The sequence below is a fragment of the Helianthus annuus genome, chromosome 6 (genome assembly GCF_002127325.2).
Source record: "Helianthus annuus cultivar XRQ/B chromosome 6, HanXRQr2.0-SUNRISE, whole genome shotgun sequence".
NCBI classification, from domain to species: domain Eukaryota; kingdom Viridiplantae; phylum Streptophyta; class Magnoliopsida; order Asterales; family Asteraceae; genus Helianthus; species Helianthus annuus.
Genome location: NC_035438.2, coordinates 78,088,740 through 78,103,525, shown reverse-complemented (window position 1 = coordinate 78,103,525; position 14,786 = coordinate 78,088,740). Strand labels below are relative to the sequence as shown.

Below are 14,786 nucleotides of genomic sequence, written 5' to 3'. Positions count from 1 at the left end.
AAGGACTATTGTGGTTACTAATAGCTATTATTTTTTATGGTGTAAGAATCACATACTATAACTTTTAAAATGATGTTTTTCGACTCATATGATTACATCTTTATTATTCGTATACGTTTTAAGATTTTGGGTTTAAGTCATTAATATAAAAAACAACAAAAAACAAAAAGATATACATAAAGGAATACATTGTATATACTTGAAGATTTCAACCAAGTTGACTTCAAAGTTAAGACATCACATTCCAACAATCAAAAGCTACCTTATTCCTTCAAGCTTCAAGTTCTATAAATCCAGATATGACCACCATACGATTTCTATCCCAAAAAATTAACTAAAACAAGTCACCAGTAAAAATGGAGAAAGTTGGAAGCAAGAAACTAGCAGTCTTAGTAGGGTGCAACTATGCAAACACACCAAATGAGTTGCATGGTTGCATAAATGATGTGTTAGCCATGAGACAAGTGCTCATAGATCGACTGGGGTTCGAGCCATGCAACATCCAACTCCTAACCGATGCAACTGACTCCCTCGTCATGCCTACAGGTGCAAAGATAAAAGAGGTACTTAACCATATGGTTGATCAGGCTCAACCTGGTGATGTCCTTTATTTTCACTATAGTGGTCATGGCACACGTATTCCTTCAAACAGACGCACACGCCCTTTTCATCTTGACGAAGCCATAGTACCTTGCGATTTTAATCTCATCACAGGTATACTCTAAGCAGTTCGACGAATTTTATTTATTTATTTCTAGGTGTTTTAGCAAAATGAAAAGTGTTTTTGGAAGGTTTTTGAAAGTACTTTGGTTTCAAGTGAGTTCACTACCCAGGGTAGCGGACTCTAAATAAATCTTACACCAGATATTCACATGGCAAGTGAACTCTTCGAAAATATGCTGACATGGCAAAAATAAATAAAAAAATGAGTTTGCTACCTACTAGCGGACTCTCTAGAAACAAAAACAAGTTCAGAAACCTCGTAAAAACGCTTATGATTTTTCTAGACCAGCTAGAAATTAAAAAAATATATATTCCCCGTTCGACATGTTTCCTCTTTTGATAATATATTTAACTTGACCCATTTCTCGAATTTAACCCGGGTCAACTAATTTTGAATGCTTATATAGATGTGGATTTCCGAAATCTAGTGAATCGAGTGCCAAAAGGAGCAACTTTCACCATTCTTTCGGATTCATGCCACAGCGGTGGACTAATCGACAAAGAAAAAGAACAAATCGGGCCTTCTTCACTCCCACCTTCTTCAACTTCCACCATCAACATAACCAAATCAAAAACCATCCCTTTTGAATCAATTCTACACCATCTCTCATCAATCACAAACATAAACACATCTGACATTGGCACACATTTGCTCGAGCTTTTCGGGGCCGCTGCAAGTGACAGGTTCTCTTTGCCGTCACACGAACAAGATTTGATTCCATCATTACATGAAGATAATGGGATACTGTTAAGTGGGTGCCAAGCAAATGAGACTTCTGCAGATATGAATCCTCATGGGGATGAAGGGAAAGCTTATGGCGCGTTCAGTAATGCAGTTCAGATTGTGTTGAAAGAAAACGCGAATGATCTGAGTAACAAAGAAGTTGTGTTGATGGCTAGAAATGTGTTGCAGAAACAAGGATTTGAGCAACACCCTTGTCTGTACAGCAGTGATGATCATGCAAACTCACCATTCTTGAAACAGATTTGAATTATTTGATTTGTTTTCATTAAGGATTCTGTTTTATGGGTTGTATTGATTGGACCAAGAAGAAATAAAACGACTCGCAACATGTACAAGAAAAATATCGAAGAAATTACGATAATATGTATTTTATTTTTTTTTATTAAAGGCACATTTACTGATTATTTTTTTATCAAATTATTCTTACTACACTAGAACCTCTATAATTTAATACCCGATAAATTAATAACCTTGATAAAATTAAGAATTTGTCCAGTCTCAACTTGGGAACAGTACAAAATTGGACCTCAATCGATAAAATAATAAGATAATGTTTTTTTGAAATCTCAATGTAAATATATTGTTCCTAGCGAAACTATAAATTAATAATTACTAAAATATTCCAAAATTCTAGGAGTGTCTAGTAAAACTTTCTCCATGTCCGATACGTGGCTACTTTGTGACGCTTGGAAGATCCATCTTTGTCAAAGTTAGCCGATAGGAACTCCGATGATCTCTTAAGAGTGTTTGATATTGTTCCTTGACTAACTTTCAAATCGAGAGTTTGTCAACCCACTGCACCAAATCTTGTTGAGTGCATCCTTGGTGATCTCTCTTATACTTGCATAACAGTTTCCGTTGTTGATTGGTCATCGTTGATTTTTTAACACCTTTTGGTTTAGAAGTCATATAAGACTTACATTGAACTTAGATCTACCTCTCAACCCAGTTAACATTGCATGCTTTTATTATGTGTTCATGAATATGATGTAAGACACATGAACAGATTTAATAGTTAAAATTAACTGGGTTAGTGGCAAAGGATAAACCATGTAAGATTTTGAAACATTAAGTAAACGGTTCGTCAATTTTAAAGACAAATGACATCGCCTGAAATTTGGTATAAAGATAGACAAACTTGTAATTCACTAAAAAAATATGAATTTCATATATTCCTCTAAAACCTTATATTAATATTATAATATAACTAGGTTGTTACCACCCGCGTGTTGCGGCGGGGAACGAACCTGTTTTGCAAAGAAAGTGTGTCCATTTAGTTCGTGTTGTTGTTGGTACTATAAATTTAAGATTTAAATCATAAGATAAGTTTTTTGTAATCAATGAAATATGCGCCGAGAGCAATTAACCTTTATCGGCCAATTCTTCTAGCACCCCTTCATGAGTTGTTATTATCATAACCTACAATAATAACCAAAGATTCTATCAAGAACCTTTCACAAAACAGCTGAATACAATCAACAATCCATACATAACATATAAAAACAAAATTGATGTATATTTCATTTGCAATTTTCCAGTATAATCCGAGAAGGCCATAGCATTTCTCAAGTTAATTAGTTTAGTCAAAAACTTCTTATAAAATAGCTTAAAAATCGGTAATCGATACGCAGCTCTGCACACATTCAGTCCTCGTGGTCGTCATTTTCATCTTAAGCAAAACAACCCTGCATTTCAGTTGTCATGGTCCTCATGTTCATCTTCTTATCAGTACTTGCAAGAACAATTCCCAGTTAAACCTTCAACATAAGCTGCAGTGTAACAAACTAATTTATTGCGGCAACAAAAAAAAAAAGATAAATCATATTTATTAACCCGTCATCCTCATGGGGCCATTTCTTTCAAGTCTTTTCATGTGAAACCCCATTTGGGAGTCCCTTCAAAAACAAAAATAAATGCTAACATCGTACTATTAAAAAAAGACATTGATGAACATAAAATAAACATGTTACCATGGCCTCTTTCCACTTGATTAATGTACCACTGATATTTATAAAGCCTTCATCAAGAGATGTGATAGTTTATGTGTATTTTTGTGTCCTCGAAGTAGAGGTTAGAGCTGGGACAAGTTTTGAAAAAAGAATTTGTAATAAATTTTTGTAACAACCCATATAGATAACTCCAGCCGTGGCAAACAACTAAAGGTTGCCTACATACATGTTTGTATTCAAAAAATATGACAAAATCCTTGTTGATCTAGGCTCAAGCTCATGCACGGGCATGTTTAAGCTCGGTTGGAATCGAGAACAATCTCAGGTAACTCGATTGCGTAACTCGATTAAAGCTCTGCTCGTTTACAAATCTATTTATCATATGTTTACAACACAAAACATGATCAACCGGTCGAAAATGTTTGAAAAACAAATCGATTAAAGCAACATTAAATTAAGATCAAGAGAACTTACTTGGAACCATGTTTAGCAACATTCAAGAATATTTGCTTGGTTGCAACTTTTGCCTGCTTTTCGTTTGTGATCTGTACCGCAGACTTATCTTCAATCCCCCTCGCACCCTGCAATTGGTCGTCTAAAGTCGACAATACACCTGTACGAACAATATTCATCAACCGTTTCATATTCCAAGCCAGTATATTCTTCTGATTAATTAACCTATGCAGGTGATCAATAGTTATCCCCTCATCGGCTTTCTTTAGATTTGGAAAATTTACCAGTTGTACCAGCCATGGGAGTGCTGGTGTTGGTTCTTGGAGTACCAACAAATAAACCTTCCACTTTTCTTGAATATATTCGCCGTCATATCGGGCTGGAAATTGCCCCCCGCGTTCTGTAGCTTTTGAACCTCTTCAATCGCTCTATCCTCCTCTTCGCGTTCTTGTTATGGCTCAATAAACGGTGATCCCGTAAGTGTCCCAATCACATACTAGTTGAACAAAGATTCTTGAATGACACTTTCACCCGCAATGTTTTAAACAACCAAACAATTTTACCAACCAAAAGAGACACCGAAATCTTTGTCACATATGGCAAAACATTTTTCACAGCTTTCATCTGTTCGACTTTCCAGTCAAATATACATTGCCAAACAATCAAAACCAAAGCCAACCAAAAACAATTCAGGACCGCTTAGGGCAACCCGTAGACAACATACCGAACCCATTTTCGCAGGCTGCAAGTCGAGGACCATATATGCAAAATCACATAATTACAATTAAAAAAGTTACGAAGATGTGAAACGTTTTTTACCTAAATGCAATTTGAGATTCAAAGAGATGATAAGCTGCATAAACATGATTGAATTGAGTAAATGAGAAACACGTATGCATATCAGCATAAAGATTATCAAAAGGGAATACGATGTTTACCTTCATCAAAGGTGAACTGAACGCTGAGTTGTGATGAAGACGATACTGAATATCGATCTAGTGTTCGTCTAATTCAAGAGATTGATTCAGGGTCAAGGACGGCATGTGCATGGCTGCAAAAGAGATGATAGAATTATCACATGAGTTCTGAAAACAAATCAAGTCCGTTAGCGCAAGCCGTCCTAGCTAAGCATCATACTTGTAGTTTCTAAATTTCTTTGCTGAACAACCGTTGCAGTTGCCCAAGATTGATCACTCTAGCATAATACCCAAATGCTCATTTGAATTTTATGCAATTAATTGTGTAGACAAAACATATCTCGCAATGTCAATTTTCCATGATTTATGTTCATGTGAATCATGTGGAATATCAAATTTGTGTACGATATAACAGAAACAGATCACAATAAAAGCCTCGGTGATAAATAATTTTCTAAGTTGGTTACTTATGTCACACACGAAATTTATAGGCGAAATAAAAATTTACTAAGTTGTCGGGTTATGCGTAATACCTTCGGATCCCCGACCTGAACCTCAAACAGAACATTTAGGTAAAGAGGGCTGACCTGAACTTCGCATGTGCTTCGTCGGAGGGTTGACCGTCGCAACCCAGGCTCACTGGAGGTGTGTATCTAACCATGGTTGTTTCTATTTTGACTTAAAAACTGACATTCAAGCATGGGGGTGCTCGTCGGAGTACCAACAGGGTTATCGGAACACTAATCCCCACTGTCCTCTCCCCGCCGCTGTGTTGAACCAAATCCCCTTCGCCACTGTCGTCAGGTCTCACACTCGTATACCATCGTGACACCTCCGCATCTTGTATACATTCCGGTAACCCTAATCGCCGTACCATACTTCTCAAACCGCCCGTTTTTTTATTCGCCATTCAGGCCCGCGACTCCCTCTCTATCGTGACTGCAGTTGTTAATCGTTGGTGTAGGCCAGCCGTTGGGTGAACATGGCCGTTACCGTCAGTCTCTCCCTCTTTCTGATCTCTCTCATCTTTCTCTCGACGTGTAATCGGCGCTGTGTGAGGGGCGTAATTGGTTAAGGGTATTATATGTTGGGCTTTACATGTGACGCGTGTCAAGCACAACTCTACCGTCTCATCACCTTTCCAGACGTGGTGTAAAAAAGGTGAGGCAGGCAAGTGAGTCCATGAGGTGACTCACCTGTTAGCCACTATTCATTCAGTTCAAATATTAACAGATATCACCTTTTCAGACGTGGTGTAAAAAAGGTGAGGCAGGCAAGTGAGTCCATGAGGTGACTCACCTGTTAGCCACTATTCATTCAGTTCAAATATTAACAGATATTATTCAGTTCAACTATTAACAGATATCACCTTTCCAGACGTGGTGTAAAAAAGGTGAGGCAGGCAAGTGAGTCCATGAGGTGACTCGCCTGTTAGCCACTATTCATTCAGTTCAAATATTAACAGATATCACCTTTCCAGACGTGGTGTAAAAAAGGTGAGGCAGGCAAGTGAGTCCATGAGGTGACTCACCTGTTAGCCACTATTCATTCAGTTCAAATATTAACAGATATTAATAATAATATTAATATTAATATTAATATTAATATTAATATTAATAATATTAATATTAATTAATATTAATAATATTAATAATAATAATAATAATAATATTAATAATATTAATAATTAATAATATTAATAATAATTCATTAAAAAATAATATAAAAATACTTATTTAAAACACTTAAACATTTATATTTAATCATTTCACTAAATAAAACTTCTAATATAACCTTCTCTTTTCCTTTATACGTCAAACTCTTGTAACATAAATTTATGGGAAAATACGAGAATATAAATATGACCAACAAGTTATCTCAAAATAAATATTGATTTTTTCTGAACCCTGAAAACAATCAGTGCTTTTTGTGTGGCAACGCTCTCCATGAGTCCATCTTTGTATAAAACGCGCTGCGTGTGGATACATTAGGTGTGTGATATGTGTACTCTTTGTACAAAAATGCACTCCACATGATGTTTCGGTGTTTCCACACTCCCCGGCAAAGACAAAATGTTTCGCGTGTCACGTGGAGTGCATTTTCGCAAAGAGTTTTTTCTCCAAGATCAATGGTTATTTTGGGGTATATGTTCATTATAAAAAGTTTCCCTAAATTTATTTATATAAAAACTATAAAGATAAATATCTTTCATATAATTATTTCATCAAATAAAAAAGAGAAAATTACCATTTTAGCCAAGAAAATAGTCAACTTACCAATTTAGCCAAGTGATGAGTCTTTGGAAGTACCGTCCCTAATCCCAAGGCGGCTGATGCCTCTTTTTGTTCCTTTTTTGTGTCAGCCACTCTCCAATCGACACGTGTAACAATGATTATTACTTCCAGAGTGACGCATGCGAAGCCTCTAATTAGAGGCAAGCTATCCGGCTTGCGTCTGGCTTCAAGAAAAGCTCATTTTTAATGCGTCCGTACAAGACCCGTCGGATGAGTCGGCGATGCAACAAAATGTCAGTTTCCGCGACGCATCACATGAGTCGGCGACGCATCGTTTGCGTTTTTGTCAGACCCATCACATCAGTCGCTGTCACAAATCTTGTGGAAGATCTTGAAGTATTTGCGACGCTTGCCATGCGTCGCAAACGCATCCAACTTAAGTATTTGCGACGCACTCATACCCCCTCACATCAGTCGCTGTCACACATCATTTAAGTATTTGCGACGCTTACTATGCGTCGCTAACGCATATCACATCAGTCGCTGTTAATTTTTTTTTTAAATGCCATGCCATACTTACCGGTTTATTAAATACCGGTTTATCTTAAAGTTTTACTACTGGGTGAATTTTACTCTACTTTGAATGGTTACTTTCGTGTATTATGGCGGTTAGATTTGTGGTTTACACCGGTGGCAAGTGGGAATTCGTTGACGGTAGGCGTGAGTACGTAATGAAAGCTGATTCTCTTATATGTGGGTTTGAAACTAATTTAGCCAAAATTTCGTATGATACCTTTTTTAAAAGTGTGTGTGACTTTTGTGGTTTTCGAAATATCACACGGTTATCCTACAAGATGTCTGATTATTCTGAACCTATATATATTATAGATGATTCAGATCTTTTATTTTTTTTCAAACTGAGGGAAAATAATCCTACAGAACTTTTTAAACTATACGTGGTGCAAGAAGTTGGTGTGGGTTCTTCTTCTTGTGCTCCTACGTTTGAATATAAATGCCCCGATTTAAATGATTGTGTTTTTTCAAACGATGAAATTAATGCCAGCGATAAACTAGAATTTATTGATAATAAAGATAAATGTCGATTTTATGAAGGCTACACCTTTCGTAACAAGCAGGAAATGAAAATCGAACTAGGAAAGATGTGCTTATCCGAATCTTTTTCGTATAAAGTAGACAGGTCATCAAAGACTCGTTATGAAGTATCATGTGTTGTTGAAATTTGTGAGTGGAGTTTCAAATCCGCTAGTCGGCAATCTTGTGATGTTTTCTACGTTAAATCTTTTAACAACAAACATACGTGTTCTAAGACGCAGACACATCCACACATGCGTCAGGCTAACCCAATGGTTGTGGGTAGCATGTTAAAAGAACAATTTCAAAACTCTGGTCGAATTTACCGTTGCCCAGAAATAGTCAAAGATCTTAGAATAAAAGAAGGAGTCAATATAACTTATATACAAACGTGGCGAGGAAAAAACAATGCATTACAACTTTTGCATGGAAATTCAGCAAGTTCTTTTGCTGAACTTCCTATTTACTGCTACAATTTGGAGAAGGCTAATCCAGGAACAGTGACGCACATATTGGCTGATTCGGAGGATCGTTTTGAAATGGTATTTGTCGCCCTAGGTGCTGCGGTAAGTGAAGCATTAAATTTTCTAGTAATAACCGAACTAAAATGTTAATTTTATTCTATGTTACAAATTGTTCATGTTAATAAAATGTTAATTTTCATCTATCTAACAAATTGTTAATGTTAATATTTATTGATGTTTATTTTCATCTATCTAATAAAATGTTAATTTTCATCTATCTAACAAATTGTTAATGTTAATGTTAGATTCGTGCCTTTGTGAGAACCTTAAGACCGGTCATTATCATAGACGCGGCCCATTTGAAAGGTGAGTTTAAAGGAACATTGTTTTTGGCTGTGGGCATGGACGGAAACAATCAGATTTTGCCTGTTGGTTACGGGATTGGTAAATCCGAAGACGGTAATTCGTGGACTTGGTTCCTTTCAAAACTTAAAGATTGTATTGGCGATCATCCAGAGTTGGCAATCATTTCTGACCGAGCACCTTCTATACAATTAGCCGTAAGGGCCGTGTTTCGACAAGCGTTTCACGGGTTCTGTTGTCGTCATTTAATGGTTAACCTTAAATTACCAAAAAAAAATGGAAAACGAGTCTCTATGGTGGCAGACTTGCAAATCTTACCGGCTATCCGATTTTGAGGAGTCTTTCAACGCGTTATGTGCCGCAGTTCCGAGACTAAGGAACACTCTTACGACAATTGGGTTTGAGAAGTGGTCAAGAGCACATTGTCCTGTTAAAAGATACCATTATATGACTTCTAATAGTGCCGAGTCGATGAACGCTCTATCGAAACATTCCCGAAAATTGCCGGTGACGCAACTTATTGAATTTTTCCGGCAATCTGTTCAAAAATGGTTTTATGATCGTCGCAACCAGGGAATCCATGGTGAACACTTGCTAACAGAGTGGGCTGTAAATAAGATCCAAGACAAAATTGATAACTCTAGGACTTGGACGGTTACCGGCGTTCGTGTTAACAGTTTTGAAGTTGAAGATGGTAAAAAAAGAGGGTTCGTTGATTTAGCTAACGGCACATGCACTTGTCGGGTATGGCAATTATCCTGGGTTTGCCATGTGGTCACGTTATTGTTGTATCAAGATTTTTAGGTGAAACCGACTGTGGTCATTATTCCATGTCATGTTACAGTAACGAAGTTTATAAAGCAACGTATGCAGAAGAGATAAATCCTCTCCCGCATAAATCTGAGTGGGAAAAACCGGACGGTTTATTAAATCTGCAACCACCGAATATTACCAAATGTCAATCCGGTCGGCCAAAGGAAAACAAGCGAATCCTATCACGAGGGGAGGAACCCACTCCCATATTCTGTGGTCGGTGCCGAAGTCACGGCCATCACCGGGAAAGTTGTAGACACCCCACCTATTCCCAGAGTACCTCCCGGGGTATCTCAACGGCACATGTACGAAGCGTACAAGTCGAACCAGAGGATTTCCGGGATTACGTATCGCAACATACAATCCCCACGTACAATTTAGGAGAGAATTAAAACCCGGTAAATGTATAGCCTATTAGGTTATTAGTTTTAGGGAGTTTTATGTGAAAACCGTCTTTATGTGACATGCACTATTACTGTTATCATGTATTTTATATTTTTATATTCATATTTTTAACAAAACCAAATTAAACAGTTAAAGGATGCATTTAGTTTCTAAAACTAAATTAAACCGTTAAACTATATTTTTATGTTCATATTTTATATTTTTATGTTCATATTTTTAACAAAACTACTACTGTTATGATGCATTATCTTTCTAATTTTAAAGATACTAAATTAAACAGTTAAAAGATACTAGTTCCATCCGATCAGAGATTAACTAAGCATGGTAGTAAAAAAAGGCCTAACAATCTACTTCCAATGAGCACCATCACAAGACCATTCTGAGTCGGAAGAATGCTCCCCCGGGTAGAAATCATGGCACACATCATCACAAGACCATTCTGGTTGAAGGAGGTCATTCCTAAAAGATTCCAACACCTCTGGGTCGTAGTCCAACTCTGGATCTGGAAGAGACGCCTCATACTCTTGTTTCAACACTTCAATCACCGCGTCATGGTCATCAAACCAATCCTGCACCAGATACCGCACTAGGTCTAACTCGTTGTCTGCCACTTCCTCAACAAATTGGTTTTTCTACACATCGGACATCATGAAGATTAATATAAACGATAGCTTCTTCAAAGTAAAATTTAATTTAAAATTAAAATTCATTATAAAATTTAATTTAAAAATACATATAAACCACCACAATCATCAACCAACTAAACAATAAACACATCTTCAAAAACATTGCTTCCTTAGCTTTCTTAATCGCGAAATCATCCTTGTTTTCCATGCTCCTTAAAAGTACCGATATTACCTTGTCACAACCATGGCACGAGGACGAAGGTGCAGATGAAGAGGAAGGTGTATCGGCCCACCTAATAAAACCACATTCTTGCTTCTGTTACAAAAACAGAGCCACTATGAAATACCCATAAAATCCGGCTCAATCAACCATACGAACCGTCGATTTGGAGACAAGGTAACAGTTAAAAAGTAACTTACACAGCATAAGAACCTCCGATTTGGATTAGCCTCCGTCCTTGAAAGCTTGTAGCAGGTTGCCGCACCACACGAACATATGAAATTAGAAGGTTCCACGAACTGAGTAGATTTGTTGGAGGAGGAGGAAGCCAATTTTTGAGACATCTTGTTTGGTGGGTGTGATCGATTTTGTGAGACAAGATAGAGAAAGAATTTGGTACTTTGAGGGAGGAGGAAATGAATTGAATGGGATTATAAAGCAAATAAAATAGAGATCTCAATATTATTGACAAGCATTTTTTTTTTTTTTGAACGGCAATATTTTGGGTAAATTGAATGGCAATATTGAGAAAGAGAAATACATAAGATAATGGGCCACTTCTGAAAATAATGACATGTTTATTGAGAAAAATAAGGATAAACGGTTACAAACTAATAACATTTCTTAATAACATTATTTATTGAGAAAAATAAATACTTACAAACTAACCTATAACTAGTTATAAAACATTTAATAACATTAAATTTAGCCAGTCATATGTATGATCTCGAAAAAAAGCTAAAATAAAAATCAAAAACAAATTTCAAATGCTATTAAATTAATATATAATGTGAAGTTACATATTATTAGGCGTGGAACGTGCCGCGTAAAGTTCATCTGCCATAAATCGTCTATATCGCATACATGTGTCTTGTATGTTACCTTCAATGCAAGTCATTGAACGGTCAAGAACAAGATTATTAAGCAACATACACACAATCACCCCTGAATTTCTCCCCACATTATCCACGTGGCTCGGCCATGCAACATCACCTATAAAATCCAGTGCATCAGTCTCGGACTGTCCCGCGTTTCGCCAATAATTTATGCTCCCTAAAAACCATATGAATGCACTCTCAAACTCCACAAAAAGCTGGTATATATTTTTGTGTACACAAAACGAACCACGGCAGATTTTTACGTGACAATTATTGGGGTAATAAATTGTAACGTTTAATGATTGCAAATCTATCTTTATAATGTTCCAGTTAATCTCGTCCTGCGTTAGCGGTATGTAAACCTGAAAAAAGTGTTGTGTTATAACTATACGTAAAACAATATTATCATAACTAAATTTATTTACTACCGTATCCACTTCCCAAAGGGCAGGGTATGGTCCTATAGAGCCGTTCGCATAACTGTAAGCCTCGTGATCTTGTTCAATAATAAGGCTGAAAAAACGGGGCGGCAAAATAGTCCAACGACAATAGTTTAAAGAAGACGTCCTAGTACGGTTTACACTCTCTCTATATTCCATTAGTTTGTTACACCATGCCTGGACATGCTGTAACATAGCATATATATAGATAAAAAACTAAATACTAATCTCTTATAAAAAAACTAAATAACTAATCTCTTATATTCTATTTAGTTTTATACCTTTTCTTGTATATATCCGTTGCCGCAATAACCCAACAGTTCACCCCACCAATCTCTGTCAAGTGGTATTTGTCCCGTGTAGTTAGAAAAACAAAAGGGACTATCTCCATCGTAGTAGAACTCTAGAACATTTGGCGACCAATCATCGAAGTGCTCATTTCTATTTATCCAAACAGTGTTTTGTACCGAATTTGGAATGCAAGAGGGATGCCTGCCACTTGACATTTGCTATGGTTGTATGAAGAAATGGGCACTATGGGGTCATATATATAAGAGTCTATTCCATATGGCCTAAAAAACCAACTATACCAAAATCTAAAAAAAACTAAATATTTGATCAGATGTACTTAACTTTCCCCACCAACTTCAACTATATAACTACAAAATTCCACAAATAGCATACACATTCCACAACCAAAAAACATGATCTGTTTCATTCCACAAACATTAATTTAAGCGAGACACATTCCATAACCCAAAAAATCAATTGTTTATAGGGTGTTTATACCCGATTAATATCCAAAACGCAATGCAGCAACATTAACCCTCATGATCCGAGTCGTTCAGCATTTTGTTGCTAGTGGACACGATATCAAAATTTTCTGGTAAGAGACTTTCGTAGAATAACAGCGTTAGCCTTTGCCTCATTTGCTTCGCAACCACAGCGGTGTCTTCGTCTTGAAATATTGCTTGTTTCTTGATTAACTTTTCTAGGAAAATGCAAACCCAAACCCCGCAATCTCCAAGACCGCCTGATTGTTGGGGCACTTTGTCTGGGTAGATCATCTTGAACGGGAGAGACATCTTCAATGGCTTGTCCGCGTAGTAGCCGTTGATGCGTAGCCATACGTCGAAGGCAACATTCATTTTACAGACAACTTCTGTTCTTCTCATGGCCATACTTGCACACTCCGAAAGACTGCACAAGTTACAATTTTATTATAAAATTATAAGGGCTGTTGAACTATTGCACAAGTACAAATAACTGCTTATTCAAAAACCTGTCCAATTACCTGTCATATATTGTAAAGGTTTCATCTCGAAGGTTGAATACCCCCAAAAACCAATGAAAATCTGGAATATTCAACGGTACATAAACCTATAGAAATAAGACATAAAAGCTATAGCATTAATACGCTTGGATGATTACAATAACAACATAACACTTACCTCGTCGACATCGGCGATTGGAGGCACAGGCTCCATTGAGCCATCGAAATAACACCTCACCTTCCGATTCGACTCACATTCAAATAAGGTCATTTGAAAGTAAGGCGGTAGAATGCTCCACCGGTCGGTTGGTTTCCTCGTCTCATACAACGTAATCATCCAAGCGTATAAATGCTGTTTTTTTATGATGATTAAATACTAAGTTTTTTTAAACATAAATAACATAAGAAACAAAACAATATCTTACATCATCGGATAACCAACCATTTCCTTTGTCGCCCATCAATGACATCCAAAAATCAGGGCCAACTTCACCGCCCATCAACGCCCCAAGCCGCCGCAATCTTAAATCTGTTTTGCAAACTTTAGCAAATTCACTTTCATACCAACTCTTGATTTCTTCAAGAGTACTTTCGAGACTCTCGGGTCCATCGGCACTATCTTCTGTTTGCATCTCTGTAACACCTCGAAAATTTACGTCCAATAATGTATTGACACGTGTCATAGGCTTTGCATATGCGAAAACATACTTTAGGGGGACTAAAGTTGACAAACAGTGAAAACTATGGAACGTAAGGGTCCAAAGTGTCAACAATGGATAAATAGACTCTATAATAACCCCACGTGGTGTTTATAACCCTAAACGGATAGATCATGAATCATACGAAGCGGAAAATGCACGAAAGTGAGGAATTACAAACTACAGGGGCTAAAAGTGTCAACATGTTGAATTTATACCTCTGAGTGATCTTTTGGCAGCCCCGGAGCTTTGTAATGCTAGAATATACTCACTAGAATATGTGGTAAAAATTTCATGAAGTTTCGTTATCGTATGAGAAAGTTATGGCCAAAACCGTACTTGAGGGGTTAAAAGCGTCAACGTCGAATTTCATGACTTTTCGGGTAAGCGCAAAGTTAACCAAGGACATTACCATGTTGGTAAATGTCCCAAGGTTCCTAAAAACCAAGTTTGGGGGTTTACGAGTCAAGATAAACGGCAAAACCTCGCGTGC

The 14,786-nt window shown here is 37.0% G+C and overlaps 2 protein-coding genes and 1 long non-coding RNA gene across 6 annotated transcripts; 2 read left to right on the top strand and 1 right to left on the bottom strand.

Moving 5' to 3' along the window:
• Nucleotides 1-309: 309 nt before the first annotated feature.
• On the top strand, nucleotides 310-1,872 carry LOC110865763 (metacaspase-9). Its single transcript, XM_022115076.2, has 2 exons — nucleotides 310-714; nucleotides 1,131-1,872. Exons 1-2 carry the CDS (start codon nucleotides 357-359, stop codon nucleotides 1,712-1,714), a joined length of 942 nt encoding a protein of 313 aa, XP_021970768.1. The 5' UTR covers nucleotides 310-356; the 3' UTR covers nucleotides 1,715-1,872.
• A 1,066-nt stretch (nucleotides 1,873-2,938) lies between these two features.
• On the bottom strand, nucleotides 2,939-5,929 carry LOC110865764. Of its 4 annotated transcripts, XR_002550949.2 has the most exons (6): nucleotides 5,375-5,925; nucleotides 4,809-4,921; nucleotides 4,690-4,723; nucleotides 4,155-4,612; nucleotides 3,892-4,030; nucleotides 2,939-3,237 (listed from the first exon to the last, which is right to left on the bottom strand). It is a non-coding gene; the product is annotated as an uncharacterized LOC110865764 (long non-coding RNA). The 4 variants fall into 4 exon arrangements; XR_004861062.1 differs by having other exon boundaries at nucleotides 4,155-4,723; nucleotides 5,375-5,927; XR_004861061.1 differs by having other exon boundaries at nucleotides 3,892-4,723; nucleotides 5,375-5,929.
• A 1,754-nt stretch (nucleotides 5,930-7,683) lies between these two features.
• LOC110944939 lies at nucleotides 7,684-9,822 on the top strand. The gene is made up of 4 exons (XM_022186582.1): nucleotides 7,684-8,679; nucleotides 8,883-9,137; nucleotides 9,244-9,684; nucleotides 9,745-9,822. The coding sequence occupies exons 1-4, from the start codon at nucleotides 7,684-7,686 to the stop codon at nucleotides 9,820-9,822; spliced, it is 1,770 nt and encodes a 589-aa protein (XP_022042274.1).
• Nucleotides 9,823-14,786: the final 4,964 nt, after the last annotated feature.

What these genes read in the sequence shown, in the direction of transcription:
- LOC110865763 (XM_022115076.2), top strand. Translation starts at nt 357, where the DNA reads ATGGAGAAAGTTGGAAGCAAGAAACTAGCAGTCTTAGTAGGGTGCAAC. An exon ending in CGATTTTAATCTCATCACAG is followed by an intron (nt 715 to 1,130) that starts GTATACTCTAAG and finishes ATGCTTATATAG; the next exon opens with ATGTGGATTTCCGAAATCTA.
- LOC110944939 (XM_022186582.1), top strand. Translation starts at nt 7,684, where the DNA reads ATGGCGGTTAGATTTGTGGTTTACACCGGTGGCAAGTGGGAATTCGTT. An exon ending in TTGTCGCCCTAGGTGCTGCG is followed by an intron (nt 8,680 to 8,882) that starts GTAAGTGAAGCA and finishes TGTTAATGTTAG; the next exon opens with ATTCGTGCCTTTGTGAGAAC. An exon ending in ACGGCACATGCACTTGTCGG is followed by an intron (nt 9,685 to 9,744) that starts GTATGGCAATTA and finishes CAAGATTTTTAG; the next exon opens with GTGAAACCGACTGTGGTCAT.